Source organism: Polyodon spathula, chromosome 17, assembly GCF_017654505.1.
Source record: "Polyodon spathula isolate WHYD16114869_AA chromosome 17, ASM1765450v1, whole genome shotgun sequence".
Lineage (NCBI taxonomy): Eukaryota > Metazoa > Chordata > Actinopteri > Acipenseriformes > Polyodontidae > Polyodon > Polyodon spathula.
This window is the reverse complement of record NC_054550.1, coordinates 12,565,703-12,587,332: the sequence shown is the minus strand read 5'-3', so window position 1 is coordinate 12,587,332 and position 21,630 is coordinate 12,565,703. Positions and strand designations below refer to the sequence as shown.

General features: G+C 39.9%; 1 protein-coding gene across 1 annotated transcript; it reads left to right on the top strand.

Annotated features, from left to right (window-relative positions):
• The first annotated feature begins 10,642 nt into the window (after positions 1-10,642).
• commd9 (COMM domain containing 9) lies at positions 10,643-19,443 on the top strand. Its single transcript, XM_041275217.1, has 6 exons — positions 10,643-10,726; positions 12,343-12,459; positions 13,579-13,718; positions 14,539-14,573; positions 15,767-15,870; positions 18,823-19,443. The coding sequence occupies exons 1-6, from the start codon at positions 10,673-10,675 to the stop codon at positions 18,961-18,963; spliced, it is 591 nt and encodes a 196-aa protein (XP_041131151.1). The 5' UTR covers positions 10,643-10,672; the 3' UTR covers positions 18,964-19,443.
• The last annotated feature ends 2,187 nt before the right edge of the window (positions 19,444-21,630 follow it).

Here is a 21,630-nt window from a genome sequence, read left to right as displayed (position 1 = left end):
TTAGTTAGACACGATCTCCCTTTCCTAAAACCATGTTGACTGTCTCCCAGGACCCTGTTACCATATAGGTAATTTTCCATTTTGGATCTTATTATAGTTTCCATAAGTTTGCATATAATAGAAGTCAGGCTTACTGGTCTGTAGTTACCTGGTTCAGTTTTGTTTCCCTTTTTGTGGATCGGTATTACGTTTGCAATTTTCCAGTCTGTCGGTACAACCCCTGTGTCAAGAGACTGCTGCATGATCTTGGTTAGCAGTTTGTAAATTACTTCTTTCATTTCTTTGAGTACTACTGGGAGGATCTCATCCGGCCCAGGGGATTTGTTTATTTTAAGAGCTCCTAGTCCCTTTAACACTTCTGCCTCAGTTATGCTAAAGTTATTTAAAACTGGATAGGAACTGGATGACATGTGGAGCATGTTGTCAGTATCTTCTTTTGTAAAAACTTGTGAAAAGTAATCATTTAATATATTTGCTATTTTTTTTTTCTTCATCTACGATTTTGCCATTTGTATCTCTTAAACATTTAATCTCCTCTTTGAATGTTCTCTTGCTGTTGTAATATTGGAAAAACATTTTGGAATTGGTTTTAGCTCCCTTAGCAATGTTCATTTCTATTTCTCTCTTGGCCTTTCTAACTTCCTTTTTGACTTGCGTTTGCAGTTCCGTGTACTCTTTCTGCGTACTTTCTTTTTGGTCCTTTTTTAATGCTCTGTAAAGTGCCTTTTTTTGCTGAATATTTTTTTTAATTGATCTATTAAACCATTTTGGCAATTTAGTTTTACATTTAGATTTGTCTACTTTAGGGATGTAATTGTTTTGTGCCTCTAGTACTACATTTTTGAAGAACAACCATCCTTCTTCTGTGGGTGTTTTCTCTATTTTACTCCAATCTACTTCTGTTAGTCTCTGTTTCATACCTTCATAGTTTGCTTTTCTAAAATTGTAAACCTTAGCTTTAGTCATTACTTTTGGGGTTTTAAAAAACACTTCAAATGAGACCATGTTGTGGTCTGAGTTTGCCAGTGGTTCTCTGACCTCTGTTTTAGTTATTCTATCTTCGTTATTTGAAAAGACTAAATCAAGGCATGCCTCCCCTCTAGTCGGTGCCTTGACAAATTGTGTTAGGAAGCAGTCATTTGTCATTTCCACCATTTCTATTTCATCCTTCGTGCTACCCACCGGGTTTTCCCATTTTATTTGGGGGAAGTTGAAATCCCCCATTAGTATGGCTTCTCCTTTGCTACACACATTTCTAATGTCATTGTATAACAGATTATTTTGCTCACCGTCTGAATCTGGCGGTCTATAGCATGCTCCTATTATTATGCCCTTTGAATTTTTGTCCGTTATTCTGACCCATATTGATTCGGTTTTATTTTCTTTGTCCAGGTTTAACACCTGGGCTTCAAGACTGTTTCTTATGTATAGCGCTACCCCTCCTCCTCTTCTGTCCTGCCTGTCTTTCCTATACAGTGTATACCCACAAATATTATATTCGTCCCCATCACTCTCAGACAACCACGTTTCTGTAACACCTATCACATCATAGTTACTTGTTAGTGCAGTAGCTTCAAGTTCTAGAATTTTGTTTCTGATACTTCTAGCATTTAGATAAATACATTTAATGGTTGTCTTACCTGAGTTGTTGTTCTTGTTTTGATGCGGTCTCCCTTCTGTTTTTTTGTTGATTTCTCCCCCCTTCCTTTCTAGTTTAAATGCTTCTGAACCTGCTCGAGGATCTTTTCTCCAAGTAGACTGGTTCCCTTGTTATTTAAGTGCAGTCCATCCCGTCTATACAGATAGTCCTCGTTGTAGAATGTGGTCCAATGATCAAGATAGGTGAAGCCTTCCCGTGTGCACCACGTCTTCAGCCATTCGTTTTGATTAATTATTTCCAGCTGTCCATATGGTCCTTTGCAAGGTGCCGGTAGTATACCAGAAAATACCACAGTTTTGGTTTTCTCTTTTAATTTCCTTCCTAGCTCTCTGAATTTGTTTTGCAGGGATTTTGGTCTGTCTCTTCCAATGTTGTTTGTACCAATGTGGACGACTACTACCGGGTCGTCTCCTGTTCGTTCTAGGAGCCTGTCCACGTTCTCAGTGATGTGCTTGACCGAGGCTCCCGGAAGGCAGCACACTGTTGTAGTAAGGGTGTCCAAACTGCGAATTGAACTTGCTGTGTTTCTCAATATGGAGTCCCCAACAATCATGACCTCCCTTCTTTTTGCTGTCTGGTCACCACTGTCAATGGGGTCCTGGATGTTGTTCCTTTCATTCTCTTGTTGTTGGTTCTGCTCATCAAAATTCTGAAGTGACTCAAATGTGTTGGTTGTTTTGATTTCTGGTGGTTGTGTTTGACGAAGTTTCTTTTTTTCCCTGCTTCTGCCTACCTGAACCCAGCTGTTCTGACCTTCTATCTCCTTGGTGGCTTTCAGTCTGTTAGGGGTGATGCAGACTTCCATGAATTGTGGGTGTGCCAGTTCCTCAAGATCCTGTTGCTGTCTCACTTCTTCCAGCTCCATTTCTAGCATACTTACTAGTTTATGCAAATCCTGGATCGCGAGGCACTTTACTCACACTTGGTTTAGCTCCACTGGGTTTTCTCGAATTTCCCACATCAAGCAGGTGCCACAGATTACTGGCTTGAAGACCATGTTGAGGTTTTTTTTTTTGAAGTTTAGTTTCTTCTGCAGCCGTCAACCTGCTTTCAAACTGCTTCTAAACTGCTCTGTACTTTGCCACGTCTGTACTTCTCCCACTCGCCGTCGCTTCTACTCGCTGTCGCTGGGAAGACTGCCTCGTTTAACTGTGTTGTTCTGCTGTGCTGTTGGCTCCTCCCCTCGCCCGTGTCTCAGAACGGCGCTGAATTTGAATCAGCTGCTCCGAGTTTCAGCTTGTTTGTTATCAAAAAAAACCACACGCGGCTCTTTGACTTTGAGCTGCTGCTGTGTTTCCCCAATGTCCTCTGTTTTCTGATTAAAGCAATTCAAGATGCAATTTCTCCTTACTGCTTCTAAACTGCTCTGTACTTTTCCACGCCTGTACTTCTCCCACTCGCTGTCGCTGGGAAGACTGCCTCGTTTAACTGCACCTGACCTGACACTGTCAATGCTGCACAGTGCCATAATGGCCAGCTACGAAGGCACATTGTGGAGTGTGGCAGAGCAAAGCTCTGCCCTTTTTAAATTGGCAGGGATGGGGTTAATTTCCCCTACCTGCCTGGGTTTATTATGTTCAGGTGGCTGGGGTTGATTAGTTAATTAGGTTAATTAACAATCAATCAGCGCCCAGCCACCTGACATAAAAGGAGGCCTCTGCTTCTCATTTGGGAGGAGGGAGCTGAGGAAGCAGGTTGGTGTTTTGTTGGTTGTGATTTTTCAATTTTCTAAATCCAGTGAAGGCATTACCCAGCCTGGATACCTTTATTTTGTACATTTTGCTTTTTGTCTTTCTTTTTGTGTTTCAATCCCTTTGTTTTGGCCCTTGTGCCTTTTTATTTTTGTATCTATTTATAATAAAAGTATATTTTTTTGAACTGCAGTCTGTCTCTGGGCCTCTATCCACTCACCAGCCTGCCACATTTGGTGTCAGAGTGGGATAGCGCCACCTAGAGGCTCAGAGCAGTATTTTTAATTTTTTTTTTGAATTTTTGGGATAACTTTTTTTTTTTTTGGAAAAAAAAGGGAAAGAGCAGACAGTGGCAAAGGCAGGAAAAGCAGCAGCAGCTTAAGAAATGTAAGCTGCTGCAGCCACCACTGGAGGACCCGACCAGCCTCTTCCCCTGGTGTTCCTGATGTGGGAAGGAGGACCATCGTTGGCGGTCCTGCCCAGATGTGCCACCGGCAAACTGGTGTGGACGGTGTGGGGAGGATGGCCACAACTGGGCAGGATGCCCCTACAACCAGGCCCAGGAAGAGGTGCAGTGTTCACCCCGGGCATCAGGGGCCACCCCATTACTTCCAGCACCATCACCTTCACCACCGTCCCTGGAGATCTGGGACTGGTTGATGCATCCTGAGGCAGACCTCGTCCACGATCTCCCCATAGTTATCAACACGCTGTGGCGTTGAGATGGGGAAAGGTGGGAACAACGGGAGGAACACCACCCGACGTCCTTCCCAGAGGTTGCCTTCATGGTAGTTAATTACCTGGCGGTAGACATGGGAGATGCCCCGGTCACTCCAATAAAGAGGGGTGAACCGCCTTCCTGAGAGCCCGAGAGGGGTGAGGAGCTGCCGCCGCTCTCGGAGCCCAAGAGGGAGGAGCCGCCGCTCTCAGAGCCCAGAGGGGAGGAGCTATGGCCCAAGGATGCCTGCCTTGCACCGCCCAAGGATGCCACGCCCGCTCCGCTCAGGGATGACACATTCGCATCGCCTGGGGTTGCCTGCTGCTCCGCATCTCTTGGGACTGCTGGTGTCTCCTTTTTGTTTTCTAGGGTTGCTGAGGGTCCGCCGCCGTCGCCGCCTCCTCCACTAGAGGGAGCCGGGCTGCCGCCTCCGCCACCAGAGAGCCGGGCCGCCGTCGCCGAACTACCTTGGAGATCTGGGGCCCCCTCAACTAAAGAAGGCTTGGGGGCTCTGACATCAACCCCGCCCACCACCACCCACCATAACAGCCCACCCAAGGGAAATAATTGGAATCTTGGGGGGAGGGGGGGTGGAAGGGGGGAGTTGGCCGATTGCGGCCGGTGTACGTTGTACATGGGGGGAGGTGTGTGGCAGAGCAAAGCTCTGCCCTTTTTAAATTGGCAGGAATGGGGTTAAATTCCCCTATCTGCCTGGGTTTATTATGTTCAGGTGGCTGGGGTTGATTAGTTAATTAGGTTAATTAACAATCAATCAGCGCCCAGCCACCTGACATAAAAGGAGGCCTCTGCTTCTCATTTGGGAGGAGGGAGCTGAGGAAGCAGGTTGGTGTTTTGTTGGTTGTGATTTTTCAATTTTCTAAATCCAGTGAAGGCATTGCCCAGCCTGAAAACCTTTATTTTGTACATTTTGCTTTTTGTCTTTCTTTTTGTGTTTCAATCCCTTTGTTTTGGTCCTTGTGCCTTTATTTTTGTATCTATTTATAAAGTGTTTTTTTGAACTGCAGTCTGTCTCTGGGCCTCTATCCACTCACCAGCCTGCCACATGCCACATTTCATACTACGGTCATTTTGCAATTTTCTGATGCTTTTCCAATGGTTATACATGCATTTCCCATAGCTTACAATGGTTTGCAGCATCGTGGAAGAGTTACCTCTGGCAAGCTTCTATCTCTGCACATCAGACAGACTCTTTTGTTTCACAGGATTCCAGGTTCCAGCGAGGAAACCAAGGGGCTGTGCTAAATAAATGACTTGGGTTTCCTTTCGGAAGCACAGTACTGGAGGGCAGGGGTTCCTGAACCACCAGCATTGTTATAAACCAAACAGCCACCCGCCAGCACCAAAGGTAGCACTTGGACACAGCCGGAACAGGCAGAGTTCAGACAAGCAAGGTCTGCTCCTGAAGGGTTAGTATCTGGAGGAAGTAACCCCGATGGAAGTTAAATGTGCAGATAATAGATTTAAAAAATACGTCCAATGGAAATGGAATGTACTTTAAATGATGCACCATGACATATTGCAATATTTTTAGTAAATATACTGTAATATGGTGCAATATAAATATACACATTACTGCCATAAGATAAAATACTCTGACAATTAAAAAACATTATATATATAGTCAAAGGTTTTGTAAAATAAATATACAGTATATTTAAAAATGTTAATGTTGTATATTATTGTAAAGTTAAATACAAATATACATATATTTTCTAAAATGTTTTTACAAAACTGAGAATGTATTTTGGAAAATATACATACCGTAAATATATTCTTGAATATATTTAAAGTAATTGAGGAAAAAATAGTTTGCATTGAATGTATTTTACAATATTGTGAAACATATCTCAACATATTATTGTAATATATTCTTACTGCCTGCCAGTCCATCTCAGTCTGCTTACTCGCTGCTGACCCAGACAGGTTGCCGTGTGAGTCTTACAGCTCATCAGATAGTGCAGTTTATTAGCAGAATCAAATACAACACAGAGGCTGTATTTAGCACTGCAGGGCCTGTCCCTGTGACTAGGGCCTCTGTGTAGTACATTCCAGCGGTAGCAGAGTCCAGCAGTACCTCTCCCTACCGCAACTGGGTATCTGAGCGAGCTAACACTCCCTCTCTGGGTTATTATAACAGGGCTCCCACTCAAATAGTGCTGCCCAAAAGAAATAGAAGTAAAAAGGTTGTGCTGGGAGCCTTCAACACGAAAACACAACCAGTGCATAATGGACAATACAAACACTGGAGACTATTACCATACACTAGACCCCATGAGTATAGCAATATTTAAATATTGAGGGAAATAATAACAAACAAACAGCAGGCCTTGTTAGGCCAGCGGTGCACAGTTGTGTTCCTCAAGATCCGTTCCTGTCTGGGTGTTGCTGAATTAGTTAACAGACCCTTAGGAGGGTGTGGCAAAGTGCCTACCCCTTGCGTATTTATTTATGTATGTTTTCATTTGGTATTCTTCTTCTTCTTCTTCTTCTTCTTCTTCTTATTATTATTATTTATATTCTATTTGTATGCAGGCGGACAAAGCCATCCGTCTTATTTGCTGTTTGAGACCGGCGAAAAAGACGGTCTTATAATGTGTAGTCGGTGGGGATCGGGTTAAAACCCCTTCCCTAGAACCCTTGTGGGAATGTGGCTGGAGTCTTAAGGTAATTCTTGTATTAAATTAGTTAATTAAGGCTCCAGCCACAGAATGTAAAAATACACACTCCAGGCTTATTGGAGAGAAAAACAATTGCTATATGGAAAATATACTTGTTTGAATGTGTTCGTGTTTGTTTTGCTTTGACCAGAGTGCCCTTTGCTTTGTGTTGTGTGTTCTTTTGTTTAAACTGTTTATTTTGTTAATTATAAAATCTGAGCGCAGCAGCGCTGTTTTGCCTCTACAAACTGTGCTATTGTTTCATTTCCTGGTCTGACGGTACCACCCACACACTCCACTCAAGCCACCTGATCACACAGGACCAGAGCTGTGTGCTGCTGGGTTATAAAATAATTACATCAATTATTATTCAACTTGCAACCCCTGAACTAACTTGTGCAGCCATATCCAGAACTTAATTTGGATTGTAGTTTTGGATTGCATACAGACTGGCCTGCAGGCACTTGGCCCACTGGTATGCGTTGAGCCAAGGATGCCGTAGCTGACCTAAACCCTACCCAGGCAGCATTTGGCTAGTTGTGTGCCACCCCTGGTTGGCAGTGGCATAGCTTGGATTTGAACCAGCAATCTCCAAGCTATAGGGCACATCCTACACTCTGGGCAGAGTGCCTTTACTGTATGCACCACTCAGGAGCTTCCCATAAAGACTAGGCTCTCTGGTGCTAAACTCTAGGTGCTTTATGCTTTGTTACAGTTTACAATGCTTAGCAATGCACTGCCATGTTTTCTCTATGCTTTATTACACTTTGCTAGGATTTTAACATATTAAACATGTATAAGGGGCCCCCTTAGCTAAGGTAACATAAGCGAGTCCAGGATTGGTACTGACCGAGTCTGTGAAGCCAGTTGTTAATGTAATAATAGAGGTGTCCTGTTCTTATTTGAAATAATCACTTTTTCATATTCTCTCTTATATTCACAACTATAGTTATATACTGATATTGAAAAATAAGCATATAAGTGGTCTTGTTTAGATGTGTTAATGTCAAGCTAAATATATGGAAGTGCAGCTGTGTTCATGTGGTCCACGCAGTGTGGAAACTTAACCCGCCTGCATCATACAACCTTAGCTAGCTGTCACTGGGAAAGAAGCTAAACTGTGACTCCTGATAATTGTTGTCTGGATAATATAAAACTAGGCCAAGCTATAAAAAGAGCTTTTGTTAAAAGGTAAAAAACAATGTTTCCATTCTTCTCAAACACCACCTACTGGTAATTGACAAGTATAACATGAATGTGACTTCGGCATTGTCTGTGCAGGAAAATAAATACTGTACCACAGTAGTGCTTACTTTTGAGTGCAATTCAGTAGCTTCATTACATTTAAGTTTAATTAAATAATTACCCTATTAGTACCTGGAAGGAATTGGTTCAGTTGAGTAATTTGAGTAATTGGTTCAACTGAGTAATTTAGTGTCCAGGTGGAACAAAGAGTGGGAGGGCTCCGGACCTCGAGGAGCGCAATTGTCCATCGCTGGTTTCAGCTATTTACACAAGTGCCTGGGCTCGTGCTATAACGTCTGATGTCAAAGACACAGGGCATTGCTGCACATCAAGGGGACTTGTGTACTTCAGAGCAGAAGTATTTAGTTATTAATGGGTTTTACAGTTACGGCAATCTAAAATGGTCAGTTTTTAACCAATCAACACAAAAGTACCAATCCAAGGCTGCAATAAAAGAACAGAGCCTTGACAAAAACACCAGGTTTGGATACAATGTTGTTCTGTTTTCAGGTATATCAGCTTCTAATCCAGTCTCTTGTGACAAAATCCTAATTACTAGAATACTTCTTTACTGTATTACCACAATAAGCATGGTAGAATAAAAGGTCAATCACGTCAAAGTGACACATTCATTAACTGGGAAAAAAAAGAAAGAAATCCTAGCCACTTTGTCACTCTGTAAGCCTATAGGCGCGCCTCTGTTACTGCTTGCAGCAGCAGGAGGTTAAAACGCGTTTTACATAAGAACATAAGAAAATAAGAAAGTTTACAAACGAGAGGAGGCCATTCGGCCCATCTTGCTCGTTTGGTTGTTAGTAGCTTATTGATCCCAAAATCTCATCAAGCAGCTTCTTGAAGGATCCCAGGGTGTCAGCTTCAACAACATTACTGGGGAGTTGATTCCAGACCCTCACAATTCTCTGTGTAAAAAAGTGTCTCCTATTTTCTGTTCTGAATGCCCCTTTTTCTAAACTCCATTTGTGACCCCTGGTCCTTGTTTCTTTTTTCAGGTCGAAAAAGTCCCTTGGGTCGACACTGTCCATACCTTTTAGAATTTTGAATGCTTGAATTAGGTCGCCACGTAGTCTTCTTTGTTCAAGACTGAACAGATTCAATTCTTTTAGCCTGTCTGCATATGACATGCCTTTTAAGCCCGGAATAATTCTGGTCGCTCTTCTTTGCACTCTTTCTAGAGCAGCAATATCTTTTTTATAGCGAGGTGACCAGAACTGAACACAATATTCAAGATGAGGTCTTACTAGTGCATTGTACAGTTTTAACATTACTTCCCTTGATTGAAATTCAACACTTTTCACAATGTATCCGAGCATCTTGTTAGCCTTTTTTATAGCTTCCCCACATTGTTTAGATGAAGACATTTCTGAGTCAACAAAAACTCCTAGGTCTTTTTCATAGATTCCTTCTCCAATTTCAATATCTCCCATATGATATTTATAATGTACATTTTTATTTCCTGCGTGCAGTACCTTACACTTTTCTCTATTAAATGTCATTTGCCATGTGTCTGCCCAGTTCTGAATCTTGTCTAGATCATTTTGAATGACCTTTGCTGCTGCAACAGTGTTTGCCACTCCTCCTACTTTTGTGTCGTCTGCAAATTTAACAAGTTTGCTTACTATACCAGAATCTAAATCATTAATGTAGATTAGGAATAGCAGAGGACCTAATACTGATCCCTGTGGTACACCGCTGGTTACCACACTCCATTCTGAGGTTTTTCCTCTAATCAGTACTTTCTGTTTTCTACATGTTAACCACTCCCTAATCCATATACATGTGTTTCCTTGAATCCCAACTGCGTTCAGTTTGAGAATTAATCTTTTGTGCGGGACTTTGTCAAAAGCTTTCTGGAAATCTAAATAAACCATGTCATATGCTTTGCAATTATCCATTATCGATGTTGCATCCTCAAATAAATCAAGCAAGTTAGTTAGGCACGATCTCCCTTTCCTAAAACCATGTTGACTGTCTCCCAGGACCCTGTTACCATATAGGTAATTTTCCATTTTGGATCTTATTATAGTTTCCATAAATTTGCATATAATAGAAGTCAGGCTTACTGGTCTGTAGTTACCTGGTTCAGTTTTGTTTCCCTTTTTGTGGATCGGTATTACGTTTGCAATTTTCCAGTCTGTCGGTACCACCCCTGTGTCAAGAGACTGCTGCATGATCTTGGTTAGCGGTTTGTAAATTACTTCTTTCATTTCTTTGATACTTGAGTACATTTCTTTGAGTACATGAACTTGCACAGTAACATTCAGTTACCAAAGTTTTTGTTTGTCTCCAATCCAAGATTTAATTCAAACATATACAGAAAATAATATGTTAATCACATGAAAATTTGACCCAAATATAACGAGTAACTCCAGTATGTGTTTTAATCCTTCTGAAATGTATTTCTCTATGTATATTGTGTTCAAGTATTGCTCATTGTTATGTACTTATTTGTAATTTTCCATAAACTGTATTTTCACAAAATCTTAGTAAACATTATTAGAACGAAAACTGATTTTTTTTTCTTTTTTTTCTTTTTTTAATGGTGATTTTTTTTTATGCGGCACCTATAATTCAGACTGCAACTCCCAGAGAACTTTGGGACAGGATCACGTGTTTATGTCATATGATGAGACCGAGCTGGTGAGCGATCACATGAGTGAAGATGGCTGCTTCAGTGACAGTGGAGCAGTTCACAGTATTGCAGCTTCTGCTAAAGGTAGTGACAGTGAGACTATCTAGCAATAATGCATCTGACTTACTATGAATTTAGTTAGAAGTGTTCAATGGAATATCGTTTCCTAAGAGCATTTAGACGTTGTTGTTAAACAACGTGGACAATAATAAAGTTTCGGAAGTAAATCGTTTTGAAAGTGACACTTGTACGTTTTTAATGTTAAAGGTGGAGTAATGTGCCTAATGTGATTTGCTTACTTGTTGTAATGAGTCGGCGGGCTTGTCAAAGTGCAGGATTTGAACTCGAACAGCAGTTTAACAATTCTGAAAACATTAAGGAAGTGAATACTGGTTAATGCTAAATCTTCTTTCAAAATGTGTATGAATATTTGAAAATGAATGTGCTACATGTATTTCAATTAACTCAGTTACCTTACAAAACCAAAGGAGAGAATTGGGTTGTCTGTATCTCATTTAGTTTCTCTCTCTCTCTCTCTCTCTCTCTCTCTCTCTCTCTCTCTCTCTCTCTCTCTCTCTCTCTCTCTCCCCTATATATATATATATATATATATATATATATATATATATATATATATATATATATAAATTAGTAGGGTATAGCATCTAAAAATTTGAGTAGTTGATGTAAAGATAGTGGCTAAGCTTGTGCTCTATTTGTGAACTTACTGTTTCGTAACACTGCTATTTGTATGCTATATTTTAAAACCGAAGGAGCTGGGTGTTGTTTTCACTATGGTATCCCCAGTGTGTGTGCCCATGCCCCTCGAAGGAGCTGGATGTTGTTTTCACTATGGTAACCCCAGTGTGTGTGACTCCAGGCCCCCTCGAAGGAGCTGGATGTTGTTTTCACTATAGTAACCCCAGTGTGTGTGTCCAGGCCCCTTGAAGGAGTTGGATGTTGTTTTCACAATGGTAACTCCAGTGTATGTGTCCAGGCCCCTCGAAGGAGCTGGATGTTGTTTTCACTATGGTAACCCCAGTGTGTGTGTCCAGGCCCCTTGAAGGAGCTGGGTGTTGTTTTCACTATGGTAACCCCAGTGTGTGTGTCCAGGCCCCTCGAAGGAGCTGGATGTTGTTTTCACTATGGTAACTCCAGTGTGTGTGTCCAGGCCCCTCAAAGGAGCTGGATGTTGTTTTCACTATGGTAACCCCAGTGTGTGTGTCCAGGCCCCTCGAAGGAGCTGGGTGTTGTTTTCACTATGGTAACCCCAGTGTGTGTGTCCAGGCCCCTGGAAGGAGCTGGATGTTGTTTTCACTATGGTAACCCCAGTGTGTGTGTCCAGGCCCCTCGAAGGAGCTGGGTGTTGTTTTCACTATGGTAACCCCAGTGTGTGTGTCCAGGCCCCTGGAAGGAGCTGGATGTTGTTTTCACTATGGTAACCCCAGTGTGTGTGTCCAGGCCCTTTGAAGGAGTTGGATGTTGTTTTCACTATGGTAACCCCAGTGTGTGTGTCCAGGCCCCTCGAAGGAGCTGGGTGTTGTTTTCACTATGGTAACCCCAGTGTGTGTGACTCCAGGCCCCCTCAAAGGAGCTGGATGTTGTTTTCACTATGGTAACTCCAGCGTGTGTGTGTCCAGGCCCCTTGAAGGAGCTGGATGTTGTTTTCACTATGGTAACCCCAGTGTGTGTGCCCCCAGGCCCCCTCGAAGGAGGCTGTGAAGCAGCTCTGTCAGGATGGGTTCTCGTGGCGTGGGACTGGCTATGTTGAGAGCACAGCCAACAGCTTGTCAATCACAGCCGAGGAGGCAAAGCAGGTAAGAGGCCTGGCCAGGGCAACATAAGCTAGCCTGTGTTAGTGCTGGATCAAGCATGTTTCAATGCTATCCTGTGTTAGTGCTGGGATGAGCATGTTTCAATGCTAGCCTGTGTTAGTGCTGGATCAAGCATGTTTCAGTGCTAGCCTGTGTTAGTGCTGGGATGAGCATGTTTCAATGCTAGCCTGTGTTAGTGCTGGAATGAGCATGTTTCAATGCTAGCCTGTGTTAGTGCTGGGATGAGCATGTTTCAATACTCTTTAAAGCAAATACTCTCATTCTTACATTTTGAATTCGCTGGAAAACAAAAATATAATTCGTATCATATTCCATCAAATTTTAAAGTAAGGAGGGAAACTCTACAGTAGAAAGGGTGTTACAGATGCATTGGTTTCCTTTGCTTGAAATCTTTTTGATTGTCATTTATAGATTATACCAACTTGGGCATTTGTGGCAACAAATTCATTTCATATAGTGTTTGTTTGAATATTCCAGCATTTGTCCCAGAGCTAATTTGTCAAAACAGCAGAGAAAGATCACACAGTGAGATATGTGTAACTTTTAATTTATTTAGCCTGGTAAAAAAACCATTCTTAATTGTGGCTTAAATTTGTATAATGGTTTAAACAAGCAAGGTACTGTGCCATATCTGATAAAAGGCACCAGGCAGTGAGGGTGTTACCTGGATCTGAGCAGCTTCTAGGAATTAGTGCTGAAATCCAAGAACTGTCACATCCAGTCACAAGCCCTGTCCACACTCCGTTCAGTGAAAGCTGCAATTCTAGGATGTTGTTCAAATGTGCAATACAACTTTTGTTTTTTGTTATACATTATTTTGTATTAAAAAAATATTTTAACCGTAAATATTCAAAGGATGAAAACCTAAAGATATGTGGATGACTTTTGATTTCTACACATTGTGCAGTGCTTGCACTGAAGGCAGGTTGTTTGGTAAAGCAGACATGGCAAGACATTTGCTTGGTTTTTGTGCCTGCGTAAAATGACATGCGACACACAATAAGAATGGGTTTACATAATGTGTGTTGGTTGCACCAAATTAGCATTTTGTATTGTGTTCCAATAAAATAGCCCAATGTGTGGTTGTATCTCTGTTGTCAGCTGCTTGGAGCTCTGCACAGTCTCTCTCACCACGTGTTGTTCCATGGCCTATCTTCTCCTGAACGGCTCCTCGCTGTCTTCCCAGACACCTTCCACCCCAGTCTGAAGAACCTGCTCACCAAGATCCTCCTGGAGCACAGGTACACAGTCTGTCCCTCTGTACAGTGTGATGTTGAAATTATAGTGCACAGAGATGTAGCTTAAATAAACACCCTTGAATACACTCAAGGAAGATTAAAGCCCACACCTAACTTTTTGGGGGTTGATTTTCTACATGTTTAATACAGCAACAACAGTTCTCCTGAGAAACCAGGGGGATTCATAATGCCAGGGGATTCATCAATAACTATTAAACATTGTGCTGAACCTAAAACCAGTAAAAGAAACCAAAGAAATTAATATGTGAACTCATTCTCATTTTGAGAAAGACTTTGTTGAAACATTTATCATTTAATTTTATTAAGGTTCTTTTAGTATTTTTAAAATATACCTTGATTCAAAAACCCAATTAATGCAACCTGTCAACAAACAAAATGTTGTTAGAATATATGTCTGAGCACATGATCTAGAACATTGCAAGGGTGCTGACCCAGTCTGTACTGTACCAAAGCAGAGCTGGATTTCTACACCCCAAAGTAACCCTTTGCGGTTTTCCACTGTCCTTCAAATGTAATGCAATTAACATGTAAAGTAACTTGGATTCAGCTGTCTCCCTGCATTTACACAATCGCTGAAATTCACATCTGTCAGGTTATGCATTGCTTCACTGGATTTCAGTGTGAACAAGTGTAAAATCGTATCCAATAGACTGTCATCACCTACCAATACAGCTGAATCTCTTCCACAACTAAATTTAAAAACCACAGGTCAGCATTAGAATAATTCACTTTTAGACATTGAAGTAGAAAAGAAAGTAGCATATAGAACTAAATGGAGTAAACTGCATACCCTTTTTTTCAGCCCTACATGGAGAAATGAAGCCCTTTCCAATCAAAGTAAGATATTTATTTTAATACAATGCTGTAGCTATTACTCCTTAATGTTATACTGTTACAATGATAGGTGTAATGATAAACCCCAGGGTTGCATTTGGATAATACATTTTCTCAACTGATTTTGCTTGTTTTAAATAAAACCATAGCACTGTGCTCTATAAAAACAGTCATTTTCAAGTAAACAAATAAATACAGATTCTTTGATGCCTAGTTTAATTGCATGGCACTTAACAAATCAGTTGTCTACAGCAAAATGAGACGATCAAAATGTGTTGGTAGCAGTGACTCTCTTTAGCTTTAGAGACTGTTATAAACACAATCATTGCTAATAATGCAATTATATATCAATCTTCACAACAATTAATAATTTAGACTAAAAGGATTACCGTTAATATAATGATGATTAATTATTTCACAACCTTGCATTTGTACACAGTCTAATTCCCTAGTCTTTTTATGCCTTTCACCTCTGAAGGCTTTATGAATGTGGGTCAGATCACCAGTGAAGTGAGTTTAGTGGTCTCAGAACAGCTCCTAGTGCCATCTACAGCTTCACTAGAATGAGTTGTACAAAGGTGCAAAAAATAAATTAATTAAAAGTGAAGAATCAGGACCTCTCATATAGAGTAGTTTAGAAGAGCAGCTTTCACATCCATCATACCATTGTTTTCAGCAATAATATCATTGTTATGCTGACTCCACTAGCTCTAATGTAAGGGGCTTGTTTGCAACATTCAGAGCCTAGGGAGAAACCAGGCAAATCCTCTAAAGTCCTGAATAGCTTCCTCTTTGAAGCGTTAACAAACTTTCTTCAGATGTTAAGCGCCTGTACACTGCTGTACAACGCTAGGAAGTATGTCAACTGGGATAGGACTGGAGCGATGGAGCGTCTCGTTTCCAAAGTCCTTGACATACAGACATGCAGTAAAATCTCATTCTAAATGTAATTAGAATTTTCATAGCAGATCTTGTGTCCCCTTCAGTCACGATTTGTTATTACATTCTTTTGAAATTTTAAAACCTTTTGTGTGAACTCTGGAGTTTGAGAAGTTGCCCTACCAAAACATATATGCATTATAAAAAAGATAGATAGTTGGAAACGTGGTACAATTCTGCACACAGTGAGTGAAGGGGATATTTAAGATTGCAGTCGTGGAACTGGCCCAGTGTGATTGTGTACTCTGTGGTTTTAGTTTCCTTGCCTCAGCTGGTGGATATGGACTGGAGAGTGGATATCAAAACGGCTTCAGACTCTATAGCCAGGATGGCAGTGCCCACCTGCCTAGTGCAGATGAAGGTGAGTCTCATCACTCTCTGCCTTCCTTTTAGTAGTCACTGAAAGGTTTCATCTTCCCATTCTGTTTTTAATCAATAAGTGTAACACCTATCTTCACATATACAATGTCATTATATTATTATACATTAGCAGAGTTTCACAGAGCTGATTCCCACTGATCTGGGTCTACCTAACCAGTACCAGAGTGTAAGAAGAGTGCTAATTAGGGTCTGTAAAACCAACAGGCAGCTTTCATGATGAGATGGCATCATAGTATTGGGGGTTACTAGGTAAGATTTCTGTCGCTCTTTCATTATGCCATCGGTTCCCAGAACTAATTCATCCATTGAGTCTAATTTGTTATGGTTGGATGACCACCAAAATCATTATATTTTTTTAGGTTTTAAATTGTCGTGGCTTCGGAATTAACACTAGCCACTCGACATTTTCCATGGGTGTCTTTCTCAATTGCCGCAATGCCCATCAAAAGGTATGTCTTTGGTAATTATGGTGGCGGTGCCCTTTCCGCTACAGCAAGCAGAGAAAGCTGTACACACCAAATTAAAAAGTGTTTGGTTCCAAACAATAACATGGTTGTGTGATTTGCGTGGTTACATTGCATCAGCGGGAAAAAAAAAACAGGAAAGAGTAGACGGCCAGGTACACTCTGCAAAAAAAGTAGTTTTCTTTCAGGTTTAAAAAAAAAAGATGTAGTGTAACTAACTTGAACATGGTTCTATTGCCGTTATCCCCTTATTTTAATTTCCTTATTTTTACCACAACAAAACCTGAACCTAGAAAATACTATTCTACATTGTATTACGGGATTTATCAAAAGATGGACAAATAATGATAATAAAGATAATTTTATCAATTTGATATTTTTCCAGCTCATCCATAAATGCAACAAAGTGCCTCAGCATTATGCATGTTACACCTGGGAACGATATTTCTGAGTTTAGCTTAAACTGTGTAGTGTATATATACTATTCAAATTTAACAAAATGATCCCATGGCGTAATGGTAGAAGCCAATGCCTTCAGTGCAGGGAGCTACGTCCTCACAGGCTCCAATTGGATCTAGGTTGCCGGGCTGGCGGGCTGCCCAGCAGCTACCCCCTGGCACTTAGCGTAACAAGAAGGAACTGCTAGGGAGGGGCAGGGCAAATAACTGGTTATTATAGACAGCCAAAAGAACATGGAACAGTTCATACAATTAACAATGTACAGAGGAAGCTTTTGCCAAAAAAATGTATTTTCTGAACAAATAAATAGTTGAGTTAAACTGTGTTGTTTCGTTGTGTCTTATAATTCAGTATATATTAATTCCAAGCAGAATTATACAACATCCTACACTTGGCCTTGACTTTAGTTTAGTGACCTTGGTGCTTCTACAAATTTATTGAACTGAGGACCAATTCGGCTTTGCCTTTTTTTGTGCCAATTTAGAGCCCTGAATTGTGTATTTTTTATTTTATTTTATTGATTGTTTGTCAATGAGGAATGTAGATCAAATCTGAGGTCATGAGAAACAGTTACACATATTTAAACACACGGAACAGCCAAGAAAACAAGCATTGTCAGCGGCAGCTGTGAATTTTAAATTGGAGTCAACAGTAACATGACTTACCTCCACTGTAAGTACACGTTTGACATGCAGACAGATGGACACCTGCAGATTCTGATTGTCTCAATAGCTCATGCTAAAGTCTGCATATTCATAACTATGTTCCCAGCCCTCTGAACCTGTGCTGGTGCGAGCAGGTAGCACAAAAGAACCAATCAAACTGCTTTGGCAGAAGTCAGGAACCAATGAAATGTTTGGAAACAGGCTAGATTGAAGCTGCCAAAGTTGTGAATTCAGAAGACATTTTGATGCGAAGACCTGAAGCTTAACAAATGTGAAACAAAACTGATTTATGACCAGGGGTCTGCTAATAACAGTTATAAAAACAATTGCGATTACATGGAAAAAAGATACTGCAGGAATACGTAGAAAAAAGCAGAAAGCTAGGGAAAGTAATGCATTGTGTTTTAACCAACAGTCTGTTCAGTAACACTTTAACACGAATTTGAGACCCCACAGTGTGTATCCCATTGTACCCCGGTCTCTCTTGTTCATTGTACATCATGAGAATATTCATCATAGCTTTCACATAACCGGCAAAAACCAAAACAGCATCAGACAACTTTATTATGATTTTATTATAATGCTTCCTAATAAAAATTACAGTAATACAATTTTTTTTATCTAATTCATAGCTCTATTAAATGTATTGCAGTTAGTTTATTTTCATTTAGTGTGAACTGAGTCATATATTTTGATAATGGTTTAGAAGCAGTCAGGGACACAGAATACAGGTTTCAACATCTCAGTTAACAGCAGAGACAAGCGACTGCAGCGGGATCGTCTACATGTTCTCAAAGTGGGTTTGTTATTTACATCTACTGCAAGTGAAGACATTTTTTTATTCAAACTGCTGAGGTATAACAATCATTTATAACAAAATTGGAAGCTCACTGGCGCAGTATCATGTTAACTGTAGAGCTCAATGCAATATCATTCATCCCAGTGTTAACATTATTTCGAATGGTTTTGCTGTAGGTATTTGGACCCCATGCCTAAATGAAGTAATTCAATAAAGATTCAATAAAGAGTACCACATTCACTCTCATTTTTCTCCTTTCAAAAAATAGAAGTTAATTAAAGAATGGAGGAAACACTTTGAAGATGTGTTGTAATCTTATTAATAAAAAGTAGCGTAAGCTTTCCCATTTAGCTCTGATTATTTACAGGTGATGCCCAGTTTAGTTTAGAAAGACAAAGTTACAGCTTTTTGCATTCCACATCTGGGAGAAATTAAACCCATGATGAGTTCTCTCTCTTTTTAAAAATCAAAAATCAGCTGAAAATCGTTTTTGGACCATTAGAGATGGTGTCTAGTTAAAAATCAATGATTCTTTCCTGTTTCAGGTCCAGGACGACCCCTGTCTGTGTGGGCTGAGGCCGGGGGTTTCCACGGTAACTGTAGAGCTCAGCAAGGAGACCCTAGAGACCATGCTGGATGGGTTGGGGCGGATCCGGGACCAGCTCTCCGCCGTTGCCAGCAAATAGACCTTAGACAGCAGAGATATGCACGTGCTGAGGAAAAGCAGTTTACTTGTCCTTCTTGTGCTGTGCCAATTATAATGGACCATAAAAGGACAGTTCAGTGCTTTTTAGGCACTTCCCCTTCAACATCTCTGAAACCGTTTAAGATATAGACTTCATATGTGTTATAAAAAACCTGCAGGTAACCATGACTAATATATGATTAGTATTTTATGTAATTGTCAGAATGCAGCCACATGACTTTTTGGTTTCCAAACAATAGGGGCCACATGCTTTGAGGTGTTGACTTCAGATTTACACAGCTGTGTTCTGGGATTCTCTTGATCAAGTTATCATCATTTTATTCTTCAGCGTGCTGCGAATGTAGAATATTTTTCACAGTAGTGACACCTGAGTGGTTGCGATTTTCAAGCTGTAACTTGCTCTCTGAAATTATAGTAAGTGTTCCTTTTAAAATATGTAAAAAATAAAAATAAAAATAGAGTTGCATTCTGTGATTGTGGGTCAGGTGTCTGGACATTTCTACAACGATTCTTATTTCCTGGGTGAATGTACTTCTGTAAATCATTTTGGTATTATTTGATTAGGGCAAATCATGATTACAAGGAGCAGTTCCCATTGGAGGATAGTCCCTTACTAAAATTACCTTTGTCTTAAGACAGTTACAAGTCTATGAAGAAAATCCATTTTATATAAAAGGCAATGTTTTATACTAGAAAACCCATAAATAAATATTAGGCTTTTATCTTTATTCTTACTGCTATAGTACAGCATGTTAGTATTGCATCTCACGGAATGCTTTTTAAATTAATATTATTACCTAACAGCTAATAGAAAAATAATAAAAAAGCAACTGAGAAGCATATTACAGACCGCAATTAACTCAATAGCTCAGAATCAAATTAAACATTTGTCAGCGGCTAAAAGCACTTACAGCTATGGCCAAAAGTTTAGCATCACCTAGAATTTTAGGATTGAGACATAATTCAAATATCTATCTATCTATCTATCTATCTATCTATCTATCTATCTATCTATCTATCTATCTATCTATCTATCTATCTATCTATCTATCTATCTATCTATCTATCTATCTATCTATCTATCTATCTATCTATCTATCTATCTATCTATCTATCTATCTATCTATCTATCTATCTATCTATCTATCGGCACCTCCAAAATTATTGGCATCCTTGATAAAGGTGAGCAAAAAAGCCTGCATAAAATGAACAACACGTAATGAGCTATATTTTGTGATCAAAAATATTTTATACTAATGCAAATGCTCAAAGAAAATTTTTATTTTTAACAAGTAATCTTTTTTTTTTTTATCAAAAAGATAGGCATCAAGATTATTGGTACCCCTGAAGATTCTTATAAATAAAATCAAACAAAATTAAATCTGCATTAACATTCTACTTTTTTAAGTACATCTCAGTCTTAAGGAACTGAATTGTGGCCTTCCATGGCTTTCTGTTTCACTGGGGTATAAAAATGAGGTAACACACATCTAAAATCCATTTAATCCATCACCATGGGGAAAGGCAAATAACTCACAAATGAGAAGAGGCCTTCATAAATCAGACAATGGGTACATTGGGTACATTGACTATGGGTACATAGCTAAAAACCTAAATATACCACTTACCACTATTAGGGCAATAATTAAGAAGTAAATCTGCCTAGCAGAGGACGCAATGCCTCTTGACCCCACACACATTGAAGAAGATGGTTCGGGAGGCAAAGAAGAATCCAAGGGCCACAGTTGGAGAATTACAGAACTTGGTTGCATCTTGTGGTGACCAAGTCTCCAAATCTACAATTAGACACCACCTCCATGCCAATAGCCTATTTGGAAGGGTTGGCAGAAAAAAAGCCTATATTGAGAGCAACCAACAAATATAAGCACCTGGAGGCTGTTTTGCTTCCACTGGTCCTGGGGTCCTTGTTAAGGTCAACGGCATCATGAACTCTACCAAGTACCAGGACATTTTAACCAAAAACTTGGTTACCTCTGCCAGGAGGCTGAAACTTGGCCAATAGTACAATATATTCCACATGTTGGAAAATTACAATATAGCTCATTACCTGTGTTTATTTTATACAGCCTTTTTTGCTCATCTTTATAAAGGGTGCCAATAATTTTGGAGGTGCCTCTGTGTGTGTGTATATATATATATATATATATATATATATATATATATATATATATATATATATATATATACGTATAGAAATAACCCACGACAGGAAGTGTGGTAAGAATTGTCTTGCTGCACACCCTGGAGTGGGTTATTTCACTTATAACATGGCAAAATAAATAAATAAATAAATTGGAAAATAATTACACAAACTGGCTTTTTTTAAAGAAAAAATTAAGAAATATGTTATGTAATAGTCCCTGAATACTGTTTGATTGTAACATATAATTTGTACTTTTTTATTTGCCATAAACATTACATAGTAACATTTTTCGAGATGAAATGACATTTGTGAATTGAAAGCAGACTGATTTTCCATTTCTGAGGGAAGATTCATGGAACAGCCAAACACTGCACTGCACAGGCACTCGAGGGAGGGGCTTCCGAGTGTTTTTTTTTTTGTTTTTTTGTAACAAATGATCCTATTCAGGCTTTGCGGTCTTTAAGAGAAACTGACAAATAATTT

Excerpts from the sequence above, each read along its gene's own strand:
- commd9 (XM_041275217.1), top strand. The coding sequence starts at position 10,673 with ATGGCTGCTTCAGTGACAGTGGAGCAGTTCACAGTATTGCAGCTTCTG. Across the intron at positions 14,574-15,766 it reads TGAAGCCCTTTCCAATCAAA|TTTCCTTGCCTCAGCTGGTG; the intron begins GTAAGATATTTA and ends CTGTGGTTTTAG. Across the intron at positions 15,871-18,822 it reads CCTGCCTAGTGCAGATGAAG|GTCCAGGACGACCCCTGTCT; the intron begins GTGAGTCTCATC and ends TTCCTGTTTCAG.